At 41.4% G+C, this 26,954-nt stretch overlaps 1 protein-coding gene across 2 annotated transcripts in view; it reads left to right on the top strand.

Annotated features, from left to right (window-relative positions):
* LOC122790475 (zinc finger protein 521-like) overlaps positions 1-26,954 on the top strand; it is a 3,214,752-nt gene that overhangs the window by 2,407,736 nt on the left and 780,062 nt on the right. For both annotated transcript variants that reach the window (XM_044058016.1, XM_044058015.1), the window contains exon 29: positions 8,280-8,375. In XM_044058016.1, coding sequence (XP_043913951.1) covers positions 8,280-8,375 — 96 coding nt within the window. The remainder of the gene's footprint in view (positions 1-8,279; positions 8,376-26,954) is intronic.

Below are 26,954 nucleotides of genomic sequence, written 5' to 3'. Positions count from 1 at the left end.
GCATATCCTTGCTTTCCAAAACAAAAGCTCATTCTGCCTGGCATTACCTACCTCAACAGCCTTTTCTGGTTGCACTTCTGTGGATGATATTTCCACAGCTGCTGCCTCGTCGAACACTCACACCTGTGTCCCATTACAAGCTTGATATTCAGTATAGATCGAGCTTCTTTTGGCTGCACCATTTTACTGAATATTTTCTCCTGATACAGTCCAGTTAGTCTGGCTTCTGTCTCATCAGTTGAGACAGAAAAGTCAACATCAGATATGAAAGCTATGTACTTATAATACTTGATGTGTTTTCCATCTGTCTCACTCACTCTTTCCTCCATCCCTTACCAAATTATCAGTGATATTTTGTGGTTTTTAATGGACTTTGCAGACCTGTTTTATGGACTTATTTGCTCTTGGCCTGTTTGTTATAGGTGAGCCTTTCAAAAAGGTAGACTTCAGGGGATGGGAGGGGCAAACTCAATCTGAGGAGAAATTGGAATGCAGAGCGTTATGGAAGGAAACTTGGAGCTTGGGAGCCAAGAGTCTAAAGTGTTGGCCTCAGATTAGATCAGATCTGATAACACACAGGTTGTGACTGACGGAAGAAGCCATGGACCTGTGGTAAGTAAATATCTTTTCCTTTAAATTACCAAAGATTGAAAAAACTAGATGCTTTTATTAGCTCTTCAGATGAGCCTATAACCTTTGGAAATCAGTGAATGAATTGAAGGAAAGATTGGCTAAACATGAGACTATAACCTTTGGAAATCAGTGAATGAATTGAAGGAAAGATTGGCTAAACATGAGGCTTACCAGGAAGAGCTGTTTCAAAATGATAAGGTTAGAAGATGGTGTGTGCAGAGAAAACATTTTTTGCTGTAATGGAGAAACTGGAAGGAAAAACTTCATTTGTTTAAAATGTACAAATAAGCAGCTAGATCAGTGTTGTAAAGCAAGATTTCTTAACTGAGTGGGCACAGTATGTGTGTGCTCTAAACCCAGCCATTAGAAATCAGCAGAGACTCATATTCGTAAATATGCAGTCCTACCAACATAAGGAGCTACTGCTGACAGAATTGTGTCAGAAGTGAAAAGTATTAAAAATTGGTAAAACCAGGGTGTTCATTCTCTGAACACAAGGCAGAACAGAAGCAAGTTTTTCCTGGCAGTCAGGAAAAAAGCTATTTACAGTGTACAGTCAAAGGTATTTTAGATAAACCACTATTTACAGTGTACAGTCAAAGGCATTATAGATTATTGGGGGGGGGGGGTATCCATTGTAGCTGTATATGTTATTGATACTTAAAGTATGAAAGTATTTTTTAGTAGTTGTAAAGTATCTAAGCATTACATTGAAACATGTAATGGAGGCTGGAGAGAATCCAGTTAGTTAATAATAATGGGATCTTGGCCTGCTAGGGTCAGTGTAACACTTGGACTGATTTTGAATTGAGATGATGAAGTGAAATGAACTGTTAAAGACTATGGGGTACTATTTAAATGATTCTGGAAAATAATAAGGAAATGGAGAACACTGATAGGAAGGATTTGTTCATAGGTTCATAGTGTGTACTAGGCTAATGGCCCTGGGGCCTCTACAAGCCTAGCCCATAGAAGTGCCCTGGCATTGTGCCGTCCATTGTTAGTTCCCAGTGCCTCTATCAAGTAGAGCCACTGGAGTGGTCCTTGGGGTGAACTTTATATTTTCCATCCACTCATCAAGCTTTCTCTTGAAGAGGGCTAGTGAGGTGGTCTGCATGACATGTATGGGAAGTCTGTTCCAGAGCATGGGCAGTCTCTGGGTTATGAACCTGTCCCTCCAGCATGTTCTGTTGATTGTAGTAATGAGGTTGATGTCTCTGGAGCATGTGGTGCGGCGGGATTGGAATTTCTTTAGATGTAGCTTTTCTTACAGAGTTGGGTCAGACATGGCTTTGTAAGTCAAGCAGAGATCGCCTCTTAGTAGACGATATGAGACAGAGAATCGCTGGATCTTTGAGTCTGTCCATGTAGGACATGTGTTTAAAGCCTAGGATCCTCTTCGTGAAGTACTTTTGTGGCCTCTCCAGCTGTTGCAGGTGTCTACTGAGGTGCATGCGAAATGGGGCATCATAATCTATGATTGGTCTAATGAGGGAAGAGTAGAGAGAAATGATTACCTCTTTCTTCCTGGATTTAAAACCCTTGGTAATGAGATGTGCCACATAGAAGGACTTTCTGACCATAGTGGCAATGTGGTTGTCGAAGGAGAGGGTGCTGTCAACCTGTGTCCCCAGATCTCTTATAACGCCTTCACTGTTCAATGGGCTCCCATTGATGTGGTATTTAGTGGGAACTGAGTTTTTCCCAAAGGGGATGACGAAGCATTTTTTTGCATTAAGCTTAAGGCCATGGTTTTGACACCAGTCATTGGTTGCAACATAGAAGCCATATAAATCAGAGAGATGGTACAGAAGACTTGAAATTACTTACTACTTAAGGTACATTTTTTAAAGTAAAGGAAGTCATTTGACTTTACTGGTATATTGTAATGAATGATTTTTTTTTTTTTTTTTATGGATGTGGCTCTTAACATTTGGCAGTTTAGCTGATAATGGAGGATGGTATTGGACAGTCTTTGAACTGGTATAAATGACTGTGACATGTATTTGAGTCCAGTCCCATACCTCTCGACCGCTTAGTGTAAGAAATCTGGACAAAGCCTGAGAAAATGGTGGGACAAAGGCCCAGAAATAGGAACAGATTTTAAATATCGCTCTTATGAACTTAGAAAGTTACAAGAGTAATATGTTTTGTTACCATGCATTTTCTAAAGGATTTGAAGTCTGAAACTCAAATGTATGTCATTATTTAGTGACTTCAGTCCTCAGATCATCCCAGTGATTTGCTAGAAAACCACACATTTTATGAGGAATAGACCAAAAATAAGAGGCAAAAAATCTAGACATTCTGTGAAAATCTGGCCTGTTGAGAAGAATGTGTAGGTCTAGTATAGGAACCACTGGTTGTTTTCCCTGTTTAAGATGCACGCCCTAGTAGAATATGTAAGATTTTTTTTTATAACTGTGAACACCACCAGAGCTTTTTAGATCAGACATGTGATCATATTTGATATGGACTGGATCCTTTATGTGGTGATGTGCTTGTGTACTGCATTTTATATTGGCCAAACAAGTCGACTGTTGAAACGGAGAATTTTGCTCCGTATGCGTGATACTAATTACCAGAGGGAAAATAGCCCAGTATATAAACATGCTCTCAAGCATAATAGTTAAGTATTTACTTTCACTGGCATTGATAAATTCACAACTAAAGATATTCTTAAGGAACATTGGCACTCTTACTTTTGACAAGAAGGAAACATTTTGTATTATTTGCTTAGGAGCTCTGTATTCTTCAGGCATGAATGAAAATTTAAAAACAAATTGATATAATAAGGATACACCTATTCTTAAAAAATGTACATATCCATTTTTTCATTATACCTTGTTCAAATGTGTTTTACATAGTTTTAAACAATGTGGATATATACCTGGTTTCCTGAGTTATGCATATGCTCACACATTCATGTATACATTTGACTTCCCATTGCATTAGGTTGACAGTGTTCATAACCTTTCTGCGTCCAGATATTTTTACCCTTTGTTTTTTTTTTTTTTTTTTTTTTGAAGGTTGGGAGGCTGATGTATTCGGTTGGGGATTTATTATATTTTTATACTAAGCACATATTTATATGGTTCAGTTTGATTTCTGTTGTATTTTCTTATTTGGACATTGTATGATATCACCATTGCTTTACTTTGGAGTTAGTACATGTCCTGAATGGCTATTGTTTGTTTTTATATGTAGATAGCTATAGATAGAAAAATATAGATATTTTTGGCTAGTATATTTATACATAGTAGGTTGTATGTTGCAAGATAGGCCATTTGTGTTAAAGAATTTTCATTGCATATTTATTTCTGGTAACACGTTTATACCAAATAGGAGGCATGTTGATGTAAGATGTTTAACATGTGATACATTTATCTTTAATTTTTGCTGACATTTTTGAATGAAGTAAAATTTATGTCAAATGTCATATAATTATTTCAAGTGTTATTTTTGATCATTTGACTATCAGTTTTATGAAAAAACGCTGTTGCGTACATTGCATTAGATGACAGGGCACTCTTGTATCTAAAATGGTTGTTTTTTGGAAGCTGCTGTCAAATAAAAGCCCTTTCTGGTTTCTTTTGGAATGCTGGATTCCTTGTTGAATTTCTACATTTTTTCCATGCACCTGTGTTGGAGTAGTAGAATTAAAATATAATGTCCCCTGTTTTTATAGAGGATGGGCATCTTTAGATTAAGACATTAAAAACATTACTCAAGTATAGACAAGGTTTTTTTATTTAAGCAAAAGTACTGGAAAACAAGAGAGAAAAATGATAGTTCATTCTTGCATTTGCAAATTATCTTTTTTTCTCTATTGGTACCTACATTTAGCTGAAGTCAAGCAGCTTGCAGATGTTAGTCATTATGTTCAGAGTGAGTCTACAGGGTAGACATTGTGTTCAGAGTGAATCTACAGGGTGCAATGTAATTTACTTTTAAAGGGACATTGGCAAGCAGTTCAGTGAAACAGTGCATAGTGTATGATTTCTGCAGGGTAGAAGGTAATTAACTTTTAAAGGGATATTGGCAAACAATTTCTTGAAAATAAAATAAGAAATGAAGTTTGAAACTGTGGGAAGAGAATAGTTAAAGTAGTTATTCTCCAACAGCCGTAGTAAGTTACTAAATTGTGCACTGTTGCATTTATTGCATTATCTGTATAACGGTAGCACGTGTACTTTTTACTTAATGCTGAAAGCATATGTGAGTGGAAAAGAAAACGTTAAGAACGGCTGCCTGTGTGAGTGGGAACATGGGCCCTGATTTGTGTATGATCATTGGTTAACCTTAACTTTCAAATAGGCATTATTTGTAGGTAAAAATGGTCATTTATTTGCTGAAGTATTTTTATACCCCACATAGATTACCAATAATTTTTCCTTGGATAGACAGCAAGAGTTGATTTGATGAAGTAGAAGATTAACTAGAAACTGTTTTTGAGAATGTAACAAGTTGGAGGATTTTCAAATTTCTTGAGAACATTAACATAAATGTTGGGAACAAAATGTAGTATTTTGAGGGAATGACTCTTTTGAGCTGGGTTATAGAATATGAGCTTCCTAAACATAAGGCCTTTCTAAGTTTAATGCTGTTGGTTGCGAAGAAAAGCAATCACTTTAAAACAGAAATCAAAATCTGTACCAGCAGTAATGGAAATTTTGAATATTTAAATGAGATAGAAGAATTGAAGGTGGTATCTTTAGTGAACAGAAGAACTGCGGTGGTGGTGCTGCGGTAGCGTTGTCGCCTCACAGTTAGACGTTGCCCGTTCGATTCTCAGTTAGAGCGTCTTCTATGTGTCGACATGAGTGAATGGGTGTTTCTTCATTGAAGGTTGTGCGTTAGGCCCGGCAAGCCAGCATGTAAAAATCTACTGCCAATCATTAGCGGACTGGAGTTCCGCTGTGGCGACCCATAACCAGGAAAAGCCGAAAGACGCAAACAAATCTTTAGTGAACAGAAGGAGTGAATTTCATATAAAGAAGTGAACATAGTGGCCACTATATATACTGAGTAATCCTCGTGAGGGGTAGTGAAGGTTTAAAAGAATGCAGGAATTGAGCAATTTATGTAATGCTGAAGTGAATGAAAACTGATGCAAAGAAAATGTATCTGAACTGCACGATAGTAATAATGGCAACTGATATGGTTTGTTTTCTTTTCCATTTTTTAATTTCTGCAAATGATTATGGTTTCTCACACCATGATAAGAATGAATGCCACTCCTGAGTTCAGGGTTCCATTAAAGTTCATTACACAAGTATTATATTTATCTTTGATGTTTGTGAAGAATGCTGTTCTCATCACCTGCAGTGTACCTAGAGTGGACTCCTCCTGCAGTTCATATGGACTTAATGTATGCATCACATATTTAAATATAGTTGGATATTTTTTTTTATCAGTTAACCCTGGTGTTCCTACTGCTACCGGAACTGTACACCTGTCATTGGCCTAGTTTCTGTGAGCCTACATTAAAACTAAAATGTGGTGATTTAGTAAAGAGTTCAAGAAAGGTACTGTTCCTGTTTCTTCTGAGGAACAGCAGAAGATAGATTGTTTAATTAGTATCAGCTACTTGCTTTATGCATGGATAGGTGGTTAGAGTGAGTAACAAGTAGTCCTTAAGTGTTCTCTGACTACTTTTCCTTTCTGCATTTGTCTCATTTCTTCTTCAACATACCTGTTAAATTTTTCAGATGTTAATATGCTCATGTCCTTCTCAGTGCATGTGACATGGCAAATAATGGTATCACAACATAGCACTATCTGCAACTCCAGATATTCTTTGTAGTCAGTATTGCAGTAGTCATCATTGGGTCTTCGTGCCATGCAGAAGCCCACAACTGACCTGATTTCCCTAGTCATCATCCCTAGCTAACGAACATCCAATGGCCGGCATTCAGGTACAAGAGGGGCATCCATCATCACCATCTTCAGTACTTTCTAGCCATGCAGTCCAGTGCACTTCTGCATATGTGGTTAAGGTGTTTGCCTCACAGACACATGATATGATTCTCACCTTTGGAAGGCAAACTGGCTAGGCTTAAAGTGGTACACAAGGGCAGCCAGCCTAGTGCTTTAGGATTGGGGGTTTGGTACAAAGGTTAAGGAGTTTACATCACAGTCACAAGGCACAAGGTTTGATTCTCACTTTTGATAGGAAAATTGTGTATGCTTAAAATGGCCCACAAGTGCAGTTAGCGTACTTAACTATGAACATGGACTTCTTAAACCTGCCATAAGGAGACTAGACGAAAAAAATCCAAAGCCATACAGACCCTTTATGTACCAGCCACTTTTGTAGAGAATGTGTTACACATATGTAAAGTATTGCAACTTTCTTCAGCTTTCAGCAGACTTAAGTGCCTCCTTGTTTTATTTTCTGTACATGAAATCATGACCTGCACAAGCTAAAAATATCAGTTATGTTGGATGTGAGTTTTGAGTTTGAGACCATGCATAGAAGCTTGGTTTGTTGCAAGTCATCAGTGCATCATTGTCGCTGATGCCCTTTTTATGTCTGTATGCTTTTTGCTATTACACATTAAGCCTCTTCTTGTCAGCCATGGTCAGAGGAGCCCAGTAAGCAGGGATGTGCATAGTGATGGCTAGTGCTATTGCTTGTGTCCAAGTAATGAAGGCATATTTCATTATGGTCCTAACCCTTCCCTTGGGCAGGAGAAAAGTAACACACACCACCGTGGGAGCCACTATGTCCTCTCTGAGCAAGTGCATGCTGCAAGCACCAGCAGTGAGGAGTGCGACATTCATGGTTTAGTAACTGAATGCCCACCTGTGGGCATTCCTTTGCCTTGCTGCCACTCGTGAGGGATTGTGGGTTTTGACTGTCCCAGTCTGCCACTTTCATCAGGATAGACAGTCATCTTTCCCTTGCCACCACCAGTAGATGCTAAATGAGCTTTTGTCACATGGGCGGTAGTCATGGCTGTACCACTGTAAACCAACAGAACTGGCTAGTATTGCTAATGTTTCATAATATTGTGAGCAGTCTTTTATTGTCCTCCATTTTCATAATTTCATTATTTTGAAATATGTTTTAAAGAAAAGGCCACCTGTAGCATTCGTTCTGAACATGAAAAAAAAAAACTCCTGCGTTCTTTACTTTATATAAAATGGAGTTCACCCAGTAACCAGCCCTGGCTCTGAAACCGGTAGCTTGTATAACCCAGACTAGTTTCCTGAGCTTCTGCCTAGTTCTGCATATGATGTCAGAGAATGATAGGGTCTGTGGAAGCTGTAAGTTGCAAACACACACAAGGACTAGATAATGAGTTATATGTGAGTGTTGTACATATTATCTTGGGAGAATCAGGTAGATGGAAAGCAGAAACTCTTTTAACTCCCTCTTGTGTGTGTCCCAGCTAATGCATCTCATACATAGAGACTTCTGTAATTTAAGAATGTCTGTCATACGTGAAAAATAAGTTTGGTACATCTAGAAAAGGATCTTGGTGCCACAGGGGTCCTTTCAGTGTAAATATTTATAAAAGTCTGATCTGGAAAATCATTATGATGTGCAGAGCTTTGAGTACAGTAGAGAAGACCTTTAAATTTATAATGTTGTTTACAGTATCATTTCAAGTAAAAGTCTGTTTTTTTTTGCATTGCAGAACCAGTTAATCAAAAACTTTATTATGGCCATCTTATACAGACTCCTTCAGGAAGTTATGCTGAATTAAACACAGCAGCAGGTCCGCAATCCTTAGGTAAGGAAAACATTTAGTTGTTTTGTATTCTGATAGATGTTGTGTACAGAGTGTTTTAGAGAGTCATTAATTTTTGGCCGAAGAGGGAAATATAACACTTTTTATATATACGTTTACTACAGTGATAAGTTGGCTAATCTGAAGTCTTTCTTCAGTTATGAGCTGTCCTGTAAGCATACACCAGCATAGTTAATGCTGAAATTTCTGGTTAAACTAATAGTGCATCTGTAGTAGTTACTGGTCTTCTGTTTTGTTATTCCTTACCCCATCCACAAGAAGAAGAAGGTGTCAGACCGGCTCCAGTTTTGCCTCAGTTGCAGATGGGTCACTGTGCTGTGTTTGGTTGTGGTTCTTTAGACTGTTTATTATTTTCCCCTGGTAACTCTGCTGTTGACCCTAAGGGCTGCTGGGTAGATACACCCTCTGCAGCTGTAGAGTTGCCTTCTGCAGCCAGGGGAGAACTACTTTTAATGATCTCTGGGGAAAAGGGAACCTGAGTCTCTGAACAGTGTACCTGAAGAACAGGGATTGGAGGGAGAATGTGGTGCTTTAGGATGTTTACACAATCTGAAAATTTTGATTCTGAGGAAGTTGTTGCTTCATATGTTATTTATATTGATCACTGCTGCAGTAACCTTAACTGTATGGATTATATCCTGCCAATGATATAACAGCCGGCCAGCTTCCAAAGCTTCAAGAATGTTGTATTTTAATGAATTGTCTCAAGACTGTAAAGTACTTTTAAACTGAGCACTCGTTTGTCAGTTTAAAAGTAGTATTATCTAACTGATAAACTATTTTCTGTAGAGAAATTATTTATTTTAAGGGTATTAGGCTGTCGTAGTGTTTGAAAGTACTTTTTACTGTGTGTTTTTCTGTCCAAGAAAAATTAACTTTTGTGGACTGGTAGTTTTACTGCCATTGTTGCTTGATTTTCCCAGGGTAGAGAGACCTTTTTCGACTTGACCATGGAAGAGATTATCCCTCCCATGGTCAGTCCTTCTTCCAGTGATAAAATGAAGTAGTTAAGCAAACATATTTTGCCACCACAGCAGGCTAGCAATTTGCCCCACCCTTAGGTGGGTAACTTTGCTATGGCCATTTGTTGTACCTCACACCACTCATCTTTTACCCCAGATCCCTCTGCTGTAGCACCTACAGCCGCTGTGGAGCAGGGGTTAGCCATGCCCTTTGAGGCTGTTGAGGTACCTTCAGTGGGTAAGGGAGAACCACTCATCATTCCTGGGAGAGGGAACAGGAAGGGTTTCCCTGTTGTCAGAATTCTGTGTCCATCCCTGGGGAAGCAGCAGCTGCCATTAGTAACACGGTGGGCTCTATTTTTCTTGTCAAAAAGAAAGAGAAAACCAAGCATATATCTATTCCTCCTCCTTAAAATTCTTTGGATAAGAGCTTACTAGGACTGGATCACAGTTTGATTTAGGCTGTTGATCCTTCTTGTACCGTACTTTCCGGTAAAGATAGAGGGCTGCCTCCTTTCCTGAAGACATTCAAGATTCTGAATCTGAAAACTAAGATGCAGGGATGGTTTCAGGGTTTTGTCCTCAGATTTCTGATTCAGATTTAGAGGAGAGCTCTATTTTTTATTCTCCCTGTGGGGTTTCTCTTTCTCTGCAAATATTGTTAGAATGTCTCACTGTTTACAGTGGGGAGAACACTGAGGTTTCTCAGTCCCTCAAAAAATATGAGTTGTTGTAGAAGTGTTTTCTAGAAACTACACCTATTCGCTCTGTTTTCTTTTTTTAACACCTTTATTGAATTATCACTTGTGACATAGGCAAATTTACATTTATATAAAAGCTATCAAATTGTATTAGCAAGTTCACATTTACAAACATTGTACTTACACATATATTGCTATATGCCATAAAAACCTAAGCAACATTACATAAATTATTCAGTTCCTGCCCTTTTTTAAGCAAGAAACATTTTTATTAAACCATCAGTTACGACGTAGGCAATCATACATTTATACAAATGAAAACAATCTACACTACACAAACCTAGTTGCAGGCATTTTGCATCACAAACCATACTGACCACACTCCCAGTTACAAACATTATACATCACTTATTTACCCAATCATTTTCAGTCAAACATTACATAGCTCATTTAAGTCCTTCCTTCATTCAAACCTCATTCCTCCCCTGTATGTATTGTTCCCACAATTCCCATTTTTTCCTGTTTAGTTTGCCCTTACCCTTTTCTAAAGATCTCATTTCCAGTTGTATTATCTGTATTACTATATTCACTATTTGTAGTGCATTTGGTTTAGATTTTGATTTTCTAGTAATTGTTGTTTTTTTTTAGCAGCCACGATAATTAGACACAGCAAGGCCTTACTAGTATCTAAGCAATTTCGACTCTGTATCATAACTCTGAAAAATCATGGACTTCCAAGATGGCTACACACTGAAAAGCTTGTTTCTAACTCTCCCAGTATGTAAACAGAAACTCAGTATATGTGTAAAAGTTAGTAACTGCCTAGTAAGTGCATTGTCTGCATGCCAGGAATAATAAAAATACAGAAGACCTAGAAAAGAATCAGCTACAAAAAGTGAGGAAGAAACACTGACTGGGGAGGGTTCTGCAGCTGTTCAGCAAAAAGTAATGCAGCCTTCATACATGACTTCCAGTAATCTACAGGAGGATATAAAACAACTGCATACAGACCTCATTAAAATAAACAAAACACTGATGGAGTATATCACCACAAACAACAAAAGACTGGAAAATGGAAAAAGCTTTAAACAGATATTCAGATGAGATGATAAAGCTGCAAAAATCAGAGGTTGAAATGAGGAAAAGGCTGGCTGAATACGAGACTGCTCAGGAAGAAATGTTAAAAAAAAATAATTGAATTAGAAGACAGAGCTCATAGAGAAAACCTGAGATTTTCAGCTGTACCAAAGAAGCTGGAAGGAACAGACTGCATTAATTTAATGAAAGCACAATTAAGCAACTGAACTGGTACTCCTCAGCAGGAGTTGTTAGTCGAAAGGGCACATCGTGTGTATGCTCCAAACTTAGCTAAAGGAAAGCAACCTAGACCTTTAATAGTAAAGATTCAATCCTACCAACAGAAGGAGTTGATTCTGACAAAACTGTGGCAGTAGGAAAAAATACTAAAAGTGGGAGACAGAGTGTTTGTGGAGAATGATTACTCATTGCACACCAGGCAGAAGTGGAGTAAATTCATTCCACTGTTAGGGAATGTCAAGATGCAAGTGTGAGATTCAGACTGCTATATCCAGCTGTCTTTAAGGTATTCTTCCCTGGGGGGGATGAAGTGCATGCTAAGGAGGAAGTACAAAAGTTTGTCCAACAAAAAGTGAGCTATGAAACAGGAGGAGATTCTGCTTCTTCTGGTACTAAAGACCACAGATAAGACTGTACCTGGAAAACCTTTTCCAGTATTTCAATGGAAGATGCTGGAGAGAAGGGAGCGAGCACAAGAGTTGACTAGGAGAATTGAGAGTACGTTGGATATGAAGTAGAGACAGGATTTGGGCGATAGAGAAAAGCAGTAATAAAACCAGTAACTTAATGTGGGATTGCAGTGCAATAATTATATCTGTGAAATATGACAGAAAAAGATATGGAAATATAGAACGTTTTCAACATTTGTTGGAGTTGTGGGGGACTGTAAAGTATATACCCTATTTCATGTCATTAATGTTCTGAAAAATGCTTTGGGGAGGGGAAGAGAGGGGAAAAAGCTAACTGTAAGTAAAGAAAATATTTATATCTGATGTTGTCAGTCTTCACATAGTCCTTGACAGTGGGTTCGGTTCTGAACCCTCAAAACCAATTCTGCCATTAGTCTAGCTCGCACGTACCAAAACATCTCGAGCCCAGCTCTACCCATAATGCTCCTTACCATATAACCTCAGATCTCTTTTGCTGCTTCAAAGTGCCAGACGTGTCACCTGTAAGCTCTCAAGCGAAGCAGTTTTTTTCTTCTGTAAGTGAATATCTTCCCATTATATTTTAAACCTTCTATTACTTTAGTCTACCTTTCGTCTACCCTCTCCTTCTTAAGTCATTTTAGTGTGCATACGACTCTTTCTACCTTTTGGTAATGTTCTATACCAATGTTGGTATATTTTCCCTCTATCTTTTGGTATTTCTTTGCACCATTGTTGGTACTTGTACTGTTCTATTTATTTTTTTTTCTGTTTAACAAAAAAAAAAAAAAAAAGACGTTTACTGTTAGAATAGTCTCTTCCTTTGTCTGATATTTTCCTGTGTTTGCATGTATCTTTCGGTCTGTCTCTTGATTATGGCAGACAAGCCAATTAAAGGCAATGCTGAATTTAAAAGTTGTCTTAAATGTGATAGAAAAATGCACAATTCGTACAGGCATACTCTTTCCGTTTATTGTTTTGGAGTTGTTCACCTCTAAAAAGACTGTGCCATATGCCATAGATTTAGCCATTGGACATTAATGGAGCACAAAAATAAACTTATTTTGAAAGGCCTGTTAAAATCTGAGTTTGTCGAAACTCTGTCAGGGTCCAGACCAGAGAGCTCTCCTCCTACTACCTCCAGTAACAGGGAGATGCCTAAAAAGAGTTTTCACTCTGTTCAGCTGTTCCATCAGAATTGGTTCTGAAAGTACCTAAATCATCATCGGTGCAGATAGCATCTTCAGCACAGACAATTCAAGCATCTAAGCATTAGACACTGTTGGGGCTGGCTTCTGCACTGAGTTTATCTGCGCTGACCACAGTATCGGTTCCTACAGAAACTTAACCGAAAGACTCGCCTATCCCTATCTTATCTTGGCCCAAGTACTCACCTTCAGTGGACCCCTTTGCCGATTGTCCTCCAAGTCCTTTCTTGGAGAGGCATTCTCCCAGGTATCTCTCCAATTCCTCTGCCCAATCCAGGAGCCTTACCGAGTCGGATATTATGAAGATGGTGGAACAACAACTTGCGATGAGGGGATTGTATTTGGCTCTGGTTCCTGGTGCTGGTGCCCATGGAACCGAGTCCACGTCTACTTCAATTTGTCTTTTTCCTCTTCTAACTCCTACCTAGACTTCGGAGTCTACAGTGTCAGCATTTCTGGTACTGACTGCTTTAATGAAAGCCAGAGCTGCTTCTCTGGCACCAATCACTTTCCTGAATACTTTGGGTGTTTTGGACCCAGGGACATCTTGGGGCCCTATCTTTGTTGAAGGTTCCGGGGGGGGGGATAGTTTTGTCTCAGTTTTTTAGGAGCCGTTCATGCCCCTCTGTGCTTCTGCATTCGTAGGCTCGGCTTTTGAGGAGGTTCCCTCGGTGCAGGGTGGGGCCACGGTTCTGATGCAGTCTTTTTTGGTTATGGGCTTCCATCCCTCTATGGGATGGCCTGCCTTCCAGGTCATAAAGAGAGCTTTGTCTGTGGCAGGTAGTCAGTTGTTACTTATCCCATTTACTTTGCATCTTTCCTCTTGACCTGAGCTTCCTCCATCCTCTTCCCTGGGACAGAGTGCACAAAAGTCTTAGGATCTAACCACTGTGGTTATGTTCTCTTCACTGGCACTGGTATACTTAAATTCACCATCTTTTCAGATACCTCTCTGGAACACCCCACCAAAGAGGTCCTTGCGAAGTGTAAGATGAAGCACTTGGACTCCCCGCAGGAGTCATTCACGGAAGATACTGATTTCAATGAAGGGGAAGGTTCCCCCAAGTCTCCCCCTGATGGTTTCCTTTGTGGACATCCTTGAAATCCTGAAACAGAGGGGAGGCTGGTCTTCCACCCAACCTTCCTCAGAGGAGCCCCTATATCTTGAGGCTTTTCGTGCTCAACCCTCCACCTCTTGGATTTCTTGACCCACTGATGACCTCATAAAACTGATTGCTCAGTGGGCATGGAAGTCACTTGATTCTAGCGAGCTCATCCCTAAGAGACCATATCGTATAATGTCAGCCCCTAAGGATCAGCCACATTGGACTAAGGGAATCCCAGTATACGCCATGGTGGTAGCAACAGCCACCAAGAGGGAACTTGCCAAAGAGAGTCCCACTGTCCATCTCCCTAATAAGGAGTCTAGGTCTATGGATAGATTTGGGAAGTGCATATGCCTCATATACCTTCGCTCTTAGGTCCTAGAATTACGTGGCACATTTTAGCAGATTACAAAGGGATCTTATAAAGGTTCTTCAGGATACCCTGACAGGAGCGGTAGCTGAGAGAGTTAGAGGCAAAGTGACTTCTCAGCTCGCAACCCTAGAATCAATATCAAAGTCATCCATGAGGCTAATTGCACATGCTGTCGAAGGGAGCAGCAGGTTCAGGCGTAGCCTTCCAGAGACACGACTGGATGCACTTATGTGAGCTTGCAGAGCCATTTGTCTTCTTTCGTCAACTCTCCTTTGGATGGAACATCCCTATTTGGCCCCACAGTGAAGGATACTCTTACCAGATGTGAGAAAGATGGCAAGACGCTTTCTGCCATAGGCGTACGCATTTCCACTCCCCAGTGACCTTATTCCAGGAACCAGCAGAGTGGGAGGCTATGGTTTAAAAAGTCCAAAGGGCCATTCCAGGACACTAATGGCAATGACTTCCCCAGGGCAGAGGTGGAAGTAATAATAATGGAAGAGGCAGAAATGGCGCTTGGAATCAGGGTACCAAGGATTCTTTCTCTGCGAACTCTTATCAATGTTCCTAAAAGAAGGCTCAATTACCTTCCTCTGGAGGCAGTCCTGCATCAACATGCCTGGCTAAAGATAAAGGACCTTTGGGAGCAGAGGATCATAACCAGAGGTACAGTGTCTCCTTTCTAGTCCATCCAAAACCTATGACCAAAATCTCGGACGTTCCACCCACGCACAGGGAAGCAGCAGTCTTAGAAATTCAAAAACTGCTCGACAAAAGAGTCATCCAAGTAGTCCCATCAGACCAAATAGGATCCAGAATGTATTCAAGGTTCTTTTTAGTGCTAACACACTTAAGGCTCTTACATGTAGCACAAGCAGAAAACTATAATTCAAAGTGGAAAGGAATGATGCTGACACAGAGAGGAAGCTCAAGAAATAAGATAGTGGGATTTTAGATGCAGACTCCGGTTAGAGGAGAACCACCATAATCGTACAGAATATTATATTCATAAAATAGCAGGGAGTATTCTAAGAACCAAACCAGCATGAGAATGGAGAAGAGATTTTGCCGATAGGGTTGACTGTGGTCAGGGATACACTAGGCAAGAGGGTGTTGGAATTTATTGGAGAAAACTGGCAAAGGAACCAAGGTATTGGGAGCAAATAACTAGAAAGGGAAAGGTAATAGAATGGGAAGAGGCCAAGAATTTATTTGGACTGCAGGTAAGAGATTGTCTTCCCTATCAAGGATTGGTATCAGAGTATAAGCAAAGAGAAAGAAATAGGGGGCTCCTAAATGAAAGACCAGCACGGGTAGAGTTTTTAATAGAATTTAGAACAGAAGCTGCTGTTAAAAAAGGAATAATTAGTAAAGTATATAAAATATTGCATGATAATCAGAGGAGCCGAGAAAGGATTGGGAAGAGAGATTGGATAAGCTATTCACAAAGAGACAATGGGGGATATATGTGCATCTCCAAAATATGAAACAAAGTCTAGAAGATCTTTGCCTGGAAGTGTTTACATTGGTATTTTTATACCCCAAGTAGACTCCCAAAGAATTTTTCCTCAGGTGGATAGCAAATATTCAAGGTGTGATGAGCAAGAAAGAGGTAGCTGGAAACATATTTTTTGGGAGTATAATGAGCTAGTGGACTTTTGGGATTCCCTGCAGACTTCCCTGTTGGAGATGCTGGGTGAGAAGGTTGGACTGACTGGGGAGATGATTTTTCTGAGTTGTGCTACAGAATTAGAATTGCCTAGGCATAGTAAAGCTTTGCTGAGTCTAATTACGGTGGCTGCTAAAAAGCAATAGTAACAGAGAGGAAACAATTGGAATTGGTATCTTTAGAAAAGGGAGGGAGCAAACTACATAAGAAAGAATGGGAATTGTGGGAGCAACATATGCAGAGCAGGAACGAGGTTTAAGAAGCAGGATTTGAATGAGCCATATAATGCTTAACTGACAATGACTGGATGGTTTATAAGTGATGTATAATATTCACATTTACAGTTGTTTCAGTGGTTCCTGTGATGTAAATGGTTTACAACTAAAGTGATGCCATTTTGTAAGTTTTTCATTTATGTAAATGTAACATTGCCTTTGTCATGTGTGTAAATTTAATAAAGATTTTTTGAGAGAGAAAAAAGGTTATTTTTAGTGCCAAAGAAAACCTGGGACTGAAGACCAATTTTGGATCTCAGCAGGCTTAACAGGTCAGTTCAGCAGTCCAAATTTCGGATTGTCAAGGTTCAGTCTATCCTCCCATTTTTTGGGAGAAGATAATTGGATGTTCTCTATAGATCTTCACGATGTGCATTACCACATAAAAATTAACATAAGCTCCAGGAGATATCTGCATCCCAGATGGGAGCCATTCACTACTAGTTCAGAGCACTGCCCTTGTTCACCAAATGCATGACAGTGGTTGCTGCTCATCTCAGATTGCAAGAATTCTGGGTGTTTCCATAACTAGACGACTGGCTTCTTACTGCTCCCACCAGGCATCTCCTCGAAGAGGCTTGGGATTATACTCTACAGATTTATGCCAGTCTAGGCATTACTGTAAACTACGAAAAATCCAAGTTACAGCCATGCCAGCAGTTAGAGTTCACTGGAGTGGAGTTGCACAGTCATGAGCATTGCATTCCCTACCCATAGAAAGACTACAAAGAATAAAAGGTCAAGTCGGCCAGATTGTTTGCAACAACAAAGTACCAGCAAGACTTCTACTACAAGCCCTAGGGTCCATGGTAGCTTCTGTCACCCTAGCTGCATTAGCGAAATATCACATGAGAATCCTTCAGTGGCTGGCAGTGTCTCAATGGTCAATGTTAGACCGATTGATGTGTCATTTGATCACAATTACCAACTGATGCAAACAGGATCTTCAGTGGTGGCTTTACTCCAGTGAAATTTTAATGGGTTGTCCTTTTGTTCCCTCTCAACCCCAAGCCATAGTGACCACGGATGCATGCCTGATAGGGTGTGTGGGGGGGTATTATCTAGGAAAGACAGTCCAAGGCACTTGGTTCCCCTGTGGAGCCTAACTTGCATATCAATGTTTTAAAGATGAGGCAGTGCTGTTAGCATTACAAGCATTTCACCTAGCCCTCGCCTCAGAGATTATTGCAGTTAAAACAGACAGCATGGCAGTAGTCTGGTACATCAAGAAACAGGGGGGAAACATCCTACTCCCTCTGTCAGGAAGCTGTCAGAGTTGGGCAATAGGCAATTTCATCTGACTGCTATCTCATAGCAATGCGCATTCCGGGGACCTCCAATGATATTGTGGACAGGTTAAGCAAGTCTTTTCTAATGCTTTATGAGTGGTCTCTCAATCCATCTGTGGCGGAAAGGATATTTCACCAGTGGGGCCAGCTTTGCTACGATCTGTTTGCACCCCTTTTGAACAAGTGCAGCAGCTACTTTGCCCTGATTCCCCCCCCCCCCTCTAGGGGAGTCACCGAGAGATGCTCTTCTTCATGATTGGCCCCCAGTCTTCTGTATGCAATTCTCCCGATCCCTCTTTTATCTTAATTTCTAAAGAAAGCAGTCGGGTGGAGGAACACGATAATTCTCATTGCCCCATTCTGGCCTTCCTTTGGTTTCATCTAGTTTGGAAACCTTTAAGTCCGGATCCAACTCCGGACCTGTTGTCCCATACGGACGGATTGATTCACCTGAATCTTCACAACCCCAAGTTCACAGCATGGCTTCTCCAATTCCCATGATTACCAGGCATTACTCTCTCCGTTCATCAGCTCAACATATCATTTTGGCCAGTCGCAAACCCTCTACAAGAAAATTGTACCTCAGTAAATGGCATAACTTTTTTCTGTAGATATCCATATCTAAAATTGACCTGTATTGAGTTCCAGTCAAGAAGGTTTTAGACTTTCTGTCATCACTGTTTTAAACAGGAGCCTCAGCGTCTACCATTCGAGTGCATCTAGCTGCGATTTCCAATTTTCACTTGAGTCTGAATGGCTCATCTTTGATGTCCCATAAACTTTGCAGAGCCTTTTTGAAGGGTTCCATGATGCCCAGACACCCATATAAAGAACCTTTAGCACTTTTGGGACCTGAATTTGCTTCTGGATTCTCTAAATTATCCACCCTTTGAACCTTCAGATAAATGCAATCTAAAATTCCTCTCTTGGAAAACATTCTTGATAGCCATAACCACAGCAAAAAGAATTTTAGAGATTCAGGCTTTATCTTGTAAACCTCCTTATATAATTTTTTATAAGGATAGCGTCTACTTGAGAACTAGCCCTTCCTTTATGCCTGAGGTATTTTCTGAATCCAACCTGAAAGACACTATTCAACTTCCAGATGTTCATCGTGTTACCCTGCTGCAGTCATCACACTTGGTTTATCCTGCCGTCAGGTGGTCCCGCAGTTGGCTGGAATTCCAAAGTCTTGGTCCGGCGTCGGTTGCTGTCGCTTCTTCCCTGACGTCAGTGCACCAGGGGTATATGTAATGCATCCACCGCCATTTTCTCCAGTCTTTCTTGCCACGCGGTGCCTGAAGCAAAAGCAGTTCACAAGTGCCGGTCGGCCGACTCCTGAGATTTTCGAAGTCGAATTTCAGATCCGAAGACTTCAATAAAGCTAAGTACCCCGTTGGGGAAACTTTTCTTGCCTCAGACCGATGTCAGAAAAAGTTAACAATTGTATTTCTTGTGGGAAGCAAATACCTCATAAGGATTTTCATTCTTACTGCATACCTTGCCTAGGCCCAGACCACGTCACTGGTTGTCGTTTTTGTGCTAGGTTTAATAAGCGTACTATAAAAAGACGCTTTGATTTCACACAACACTACTTCGGTAGAAAATTTAACTACACTATGCCGTCAGAGCAACCGACTACCGTCGTGCACAGAAAACGCAAGGACAAGGACAGGCAGCCTAGACCCAAGCCAGATTCCGAGGCCTCGGCTGGTCTGGTTTCCGGTTCACCAGTCTTCAGTGAGGCTCTGACACAGCCCCTGACTACCGCAGATCTGGAACCCGAGGCCGCTTCGGAGCTATTCGGGGAGAGTATTAGGCCGACGCAGCCATTTTGTTTACCCCCTACCGACGACACTGCTGATAAAGATGGTGCTGCAGAAACACCTTCGGTTTCTGAAGGCGTCTTCAGACCGACGACGCTCGCCATAAAAACGTATCCTAAGACTAAGACTCCTATTAAACCTAAAAAGACTGCACTTCAGTCTCCAGTTCAAGGCCCCATGCCTAAGAAACAGATGCTCAAAATGGCTGAAGATTTGATCTCTTTAATCTGGGGTTCCCAACCCCCACCCAACAAAAGGCCTAGACAAGAGGAAGATTATGCCTCCTCTAAACAAGTCTCTCTTTCCTCAGGCTCCTCTGAGGACCAAGATTACTCCTTCTCCTCATATGAAGTTTCTGATGCTGAGGATTCCATTCCCTCAGCTTCTCCCCCTGAAGACTACTCCTTTGGAGAAACTTTACACACTATGAGGGAACATTTTCACTGGGAAGGTCAGGACTACTCTGACTCAAAGAAAAGGCTCAGAGAGTTTCTTTTACTCCCCCAGCACAGACCACTTGCCATCCCCCCAGTTTTAGACATTGTGGATGATGTTTACTTAGAATCCAGTTTGAACCCAGATTCTTTGCCTCCTGCTCCAGCCAAAGCTCACAGATACTATAGAGTACCTGATTCCCACAAATTCCTTTATAAAAGCCCTGTTGCTGATCCAGAGACTATCTCCCAGGGTCCCAAAGGGGCTAAGGCTTCTATGGCAAAAAATCCTGTACCCTCTGAAAGGGACTCCAGAGCACTGGACAGGTGGGGGAAAAAGGTTTACACCTCAGCCACTCTAGCTATGAGGGCACTAAATTGCCAATTTCACATGCTAAAATATCAACAATTTCTAATGTCTCAGTTAAAACAAAAAATGAGCACACTCCCTCAACAGTCTGAATTGAAAGAAATGCAGGATCTGTTACATGCAACTGAACAGGTGGGCAAACATACTTTACAATGTGGTTTTGATTCTTTGGAGGCTTCCTGCAGAGCAGCTGTCACTGGTTCTGTCATACGTAGGCATGCTTCGTTAAAGGAACAAGCTCCGCCTGATCATGTTAAAGCAAAGCTTCTGGGTGCTCCCTTACAGCAGGATGTTCTTTTTGGAGTCAAAGCAGACGTCGTCTTAAAGAAAATGGAGGATAAGGCAAAATCTATGCAGACAGTCAAATAATTTCTACAGGTACAGCCCCCTCGCTTCAGCAGAAATTGGCCAACAAAAAATTGGTCCTTTCCAGCTACTGACAGACCACAGAGGGGTAAATACAGACGTCCAAGAGGCAGAGGACAACCACAAGCCCAGTACAAACTTCGACAATGGGACACTGCAACACAGAAGGGAGGAGAAGACAGGTCCCAAACTACCAGAAGGCAAACTCAATGACTTGCACCTCATCTGGCCAAGCAACGCTCTCTTGGCAGCACCCTTGGGAGGAAAACTCGCACTTTTTTCAGACAACTGGCACATTGTCACAAAGGACAATTGGGTCCTAGACATAATTTCACGAGGATACAGATTCCATTTTCACACCTAGCCAATGAAAAGAGGAATGCCAAACTTGCCACAAAATCAATGGGCAGAGACACAAAAACAAATTACAGCTCTCATGGACATGAGAGCCATTCAACTGGTACCTACTCCAGAGCAAGGCCAAGGATTTTACTCACGACTCTAGTTCCCAGAAAGGACAATGCCTGGAGACCAATTCTGGACCTTTCAATTCTAAACACCTTCTTACAAGTACCCAAATTCAAGATGCTAACACTACAGCAGCTTCTTCCCATGTTGGGCAAGAAAGCATGGCTAGTAACGTTGGACCTCAAGGAGGGCATACCTGCATGTCCCTATCAAACAAAGTTGCAGAAGATACCTCCGTTTCATTGCAGGTTCAACCCATTACCAATTCTCTGCACTGCCCTTTGGCTTATCTACTGCGCCCAGGGTCTTCACAATATGCCTGGCACCAGTAATTGCATATTGCAGACAAAGAGGAATTAAAATATACCCATACCTGGACGACTGCCTCATCCAAGCAGAAAGCAAGGACACCCTCTTACAACATCTGGCTTTTGTAAAACATCTTCTAAGTTGCCTGGGGTACACAGTAAACGAAAATAAATCAAAATTAGTATCCTCACAAAACATGACATTCCTGGGTGCCAGCTTGAATACAACGGCCCAGAAGGCTTATCTGACGCCAGACAAACAACTGCAACTGACTCAGTATTTCAAAACAATGGCAACAAAGACCCAACTACCTGCAAGAAAAATTCTGCAGGCCTTGGGCTTCATGATATCTTGCATACTACTAATACCATTTGCAAAGCTGCATATGAGGAAATTACAGTGGTACCTAAAAAGCGTATGGTCTTAACACAGCCACAGCTTGGACACAATGATATCTCTCATTCCCTGCCTACAACAGGAGTTTCTATGCTGGTCACAGGCATGTCACCTCAACAAGGGTCAGCCTTTCACCTTGCCCCCAGCCAGGCAAACTATGACAACAGATGCATCAGACTACGCCTGGGGGGCACACATGGCAGGACAGTGCGTTGTGGGCGTATGGACTGCAGATCAAAGGAATCTGCACATCAATCAAAAAGAGATGATAGCTGTACAGAATGCTCTGACAGCCTTCAAGAATCTATTACATCCAGGACAACTTACAATAAGGACGGACAACACCACAGTAATGTGGTACATAAACAAGGGGGTACACACTCCTACCCTCTATGTAGGCAAGCAATGACCTTGTGGAACACAGCTCTGGCTTACCAAGTTCAGTTACAAGCTCAATTCCTGCCAGGAAAAAAGAACACATTGGCAGACGACCTCAGCAGAAACATCATGGATCCCCACGAGTGGAAACTGGATCCACAAGTATTTGCAATGATAACTCAAAAATGGGGCCTTCCAGACATAGACCTGTTTGCCAACTACCAACTAACAAAATTTTATACAAGGACACTTCACCATCAAGCCTGGAAAGTGGACGCACTCTCATTCAGTTGGAAAAACCTGACAGTATATGCCTTCCCTCCATTGCCTCTCCTCACAAAGGTGCTTCTGAAAGTCAGAAAGGAGAAACCACGACTGATACTCATAGCCCCAGACTGGCCACGCCAGCACTGGTACCCACTATTGAGGAATATGGCCCAGGGCCCACCTTGGATTTTACCACAAATTGCCCATTTGCTCACACAGCAAAACAATCAGATTCTTCACAGCCAACTCAAAACCTTAAATCTGGCTGCATGGCAAATCACCTAAGCATCCAGCCAGCTACTCTTTCCCAAGCAGTTATGGATGTTATTCTGGAAGCTAGGAGGCCCAGCACCAGGAAGGCCTATTCGGATAAATGGAAAAGGTTTTGCACCTGGAACCAAGCTAAAGGCCAAAACGCACTTCAGCCTCACATGCCTCAGATTCTACAGTATTTAACTGAGATGTTGCACAAAGGACTTTTTTTTTCTTCCATTAAAATCCATGCATCAGCTATTTCAGCCCACTACAACACGGATCCACCCTTATTTTCGCATCCACTTCTAAGGCAGTTCCTCAGGGGGGCAAAAAACTTTAGGCCCCCCAGGAGAGGACCTAAACCAACATGGGACCTCAATTTTGTTCTGGAAAAACTTACGCTGCCTCCCTTTGAACCAGCTTTTTCTGCAGATCTACAGTTCTATCATGGAATACTTCCCTGCTGCTAGCAATAACTTCAGCTAGAAGAGTCTCAGAGCTGCAGGCACTAATGGCAGTGGAACCTTTCCTCATTTTCCATCAAGACAGAGTTTCTCTACGAACTAATCCTTCCTTCATGTCTAAGGTGGTCTCCAGTGTGGCTTTAAATCAAACCATCCACTTTACCCACCTTCTTCCCAAAACCACAGAACAAAGGAGAAAGACTCCTGCATTCCTTGGACATTCACAGGCAACTTCGTTACTACTTGGATAAAACTAAGGCTTTCAGAAAATCTGACCTATGCTACAGCTTCACAAGGGAAGGCCATATCAAAACAGACCATTTCCAAATGGATAGGACATTGCATTCATTTTTGCTATACCCATCATGGAAAACCAGTACCTGCTACCATTAGGCCCCACTCTACCAGGGCAACAGCTACATCTACAGCCTTCCTCAGTGGTGTTCCTACCAAGGAGATTTTGGAAGCTGCAACTTGGAGCTCAGTACGCACCTTTACCAAACACTATCACTTACCACTTTAAGACTAGAGCTGGCTTCGTCACTGCAGTTCTGCAGGGCCTCCTAGCCTCCTCTAATCCTCTATAACTCCTCCACCCATCCTTGGCTTTGGGATTCAACCCAAGTGTGATGACTGCAGCAGGGTAACATGATAAACATAGTACAGTTTTGTACCTACCATAAATGTAAATGTTCGAGTGTTCACCCTGCTGCAGTCCAGGTTACCCTCTCTCCATCCCCTCTGATCTAACTGGCTAGAATCTCTACAATAACTTCCTGATGTATTTGCTTATAGCTGGAGGGATTTTGTGTTTGTGCAAAAATTGCTTAATTTGGTACAAATTACTGTCCACCTTTTTGGGGGCACCTGACATCTGGGGCAAGAAAAACTGAAGAAAATGGCATCGGATGCATTACATATACCCCTGGCGCACTGACGTCAGGGAAGAAGCGACAGCAACCGACGCTGGACCAAGACTTTGGAATTCCGGCCGACTGCGGGACCACCTGATGGCAGGATAACCCAAGTGTGATGACTGCAGCAGGGTGAACACTCAAACAGCTACATTTATGGTAGGTACAAAACTGTACTTTTTCTTCCCCAATTATACTAACAAAGGTGAATATTTTCTCCATTTATTAGATGTGCATAGACGACTCCACTTCTGTTTACACAGAACAAGAGAGTTCAGAAAATTAGACCAGTTGTTTGTTTCCTTTTCTTCAGTGGCTAAAGGGAAACCATTCTCCAAAGTTACCCTAGCTAAGTGGATTAAGCACTGTATTATCTTTGTCTACAACAAAAGCAATTTACCACTACAAAGGCCTGTTAGGGCACATTCCACTAGAGCAGTAGCTGCATCTTAAGTGTTTCATTCCAAAGTTTGCTTAGACGAAATTTGTGCAGCAGCTACTTGGGCTACTCCACATATTGTTATTACTCATTATAAACTGGATTTGGTCTGTAGGGGAAGGGCATCCTTCGGCTCGATGGTCCTCAGGAATATTTTTCCCTAAGACCTCCCAAGTTTCAGGTTGCTGAGGATTCTGTCCCACTGTCAGGGACTGTGTGAAAATTGGCAACATCAGATAAAGAAGTTATGTCTTATCATAACGTTCCATCTGATTTGTCGATCTTCACATATCCTTCACATACCCAGCCTCCTTTTCCATATCCCATGCTTTTATTATGGTGGATCGGTTTGCTCAGTGACAGAGGTTCGCTTTCTGGACTCAAAGTTTATCCCTTTTCTGTGGTACTTGTCTGTCACTTCTTTTTATGCAAACTTGATCTGAGGTAATTTGGTAAGGAGCATTATAGGTACAGTTGAGCTCGAGAGTTTTTTGGTATGGCTCAAGCTGGAATAATGATAGTCAGTTCCAAGGGTTCAGAACCAAACCAGCTGTCAAGGATATGTGAAGATCAACAACACAGATGGAACATTATGGTAAAACAACTTTTTTTTCTTAATAGTGCTGTTTTTGTCGTGTATGGTTTTCTTTGCATGCTATTTTGAAGTGTAATGGGGACTGTAAACAGGTGCTGTCATTTTTCTTTTTCTCCCCTTTTCTCTCTTTCTTGTTCAGTTTGGAGAAATGTAGCAATGCATTGGCGAATAATGTGCCTGGTTAAAAAATCATGACAAAGTTAAAATTAATGTGCTTTTCCTCATTCTTGCAAGTGGAAATGATTGGATTAAGGACCTTAGATTGATTAGTTTTAAGAGAGAGCAAGTAAATGAAAAAGAAAATTGAATATTATGAGGCTTTTTTCTAGCAAATGCATGTATACTTAGTAGCAATTCTGCAGCTGGTCTTTGTTTCCATAGAGACAATCTGATGAAGAGAAACTGGCTGGCTGGTTCTCATGTCTCCATAGAGACAATCTGATAGAGAGAGACTAGAGACAGTCTGGTGGAAGGGGAATGGCTGAGGGAAAATAAAAACAAAGAGAAATTGGCTAGAACATAATGTCCTCTGAAAGCAATTGGGGTTTTCCTAGCTGGGAGAGCTTTAAAGACAAAACCAATTAGACTTGAAGTAAAGTTTTCTCAGTTTTTTTTTTAATGCAATGGGGATACTAATATAAAGAAGTGCTTTATTTTTTTCTCCCTTCTGTCTTTTTCTTCTTTCAGTTTTAAGAAATATAGGCTCTTCAATTGTAAGGAAAGGGGGGAGGGGGAGAGAGAGGAAAGGTCTGGTTAAGAGAGTATGACAGAAGAAAAAAAAATGATGTGCTTTTTCCCATGTTTGCATAGAGAAATGACTGGGTTAAGACCCTAGGCGTCATCCAATAACAGGTTTTTATTACAAAGCTTGTAAATGAAAAGAATATTGAATATTATAAGGCTTTTTAGTGGTAAACAAGGTACCCTTAGCAGATGTTCATCGTGTTTCACTGTTGCAGTCATTACTCTTGGGTTATCCTGCTGGCAGGCTACCCGCAGTCAGCCTGAATTCCAAAGTCCTGGTCTGGCGTCAGTTGCTGTCGCATCTTCCCTGACGTCAGTGCGCCAGGGGTATAAAAGATGCAGCCGAAGCCATTTTCTTCAGTCTTTCTTGCTGGGCGGTGCCCGAAGCAGAAGCAGTTCGCAAGTGCCGGTCGGCTGACTCCTGAGATTTTCATGTTCGAATTTCAGATCCGAAGTCTTCATTTAAAGCTAAGTACCCCGTTGGGGAAACTTTTTTCTTGCTCCAGACCGATGTCAGAAAAAGTTAATAATTGTATTTCTTGTGGGAAGCAAATACCTCATAAGGACTTCCATTCTTATTGTATTCCTTGCCTAGGCCCTCATCACGACGTTGCTAATTGTAGGTTTTGTGCTAAATTTAACCAACGCACTATTAAGCGTCGGTATGATTTTGCATTTCATTACTTTGGCCGGAGATTTAATTACACAATGTTGTCGGATAGCCATCCGACTACCGCAATTCACAAGAAATGCAAGGAAAAGGATAGGCATCCAAGGTCCAAAACTGACGACGAGGCTTCTTCTAAGCCAGTCGCCGGTTCTCAGTGAGGTGCTTTCGCAGCCCCTGACACCCACTGCCTCAGAGCCGCAGGCCGCTTCTGACTCCCACGTGGAGCAGACTAGGCCTCTGGAAACTCAAGGTATTGGACACTTGGAAAATATTCCCTCAGATGGGTCCGGAGCCGCTGAGCAGGCATCGGCTTCTAAGGGTGTTTTCAGGCCTACACA

This window comes from Protopterus annectens, chromosome 16.part0 (genome assembly GCF_019279795.1).
Source record: "Protopterus annectens isolate FY-2018-M chromosome 16.part0, PAN1.0, whole genome shotgun sequence".
NCBI lineage: Eukaryota > Metazoa > Chordata > Ceratodontiformes > Protopteridae > Protopterus > Protopterus annectens.
This window is presented reverse-complemented; position numbering and strand designations above follow the sequence as displayed.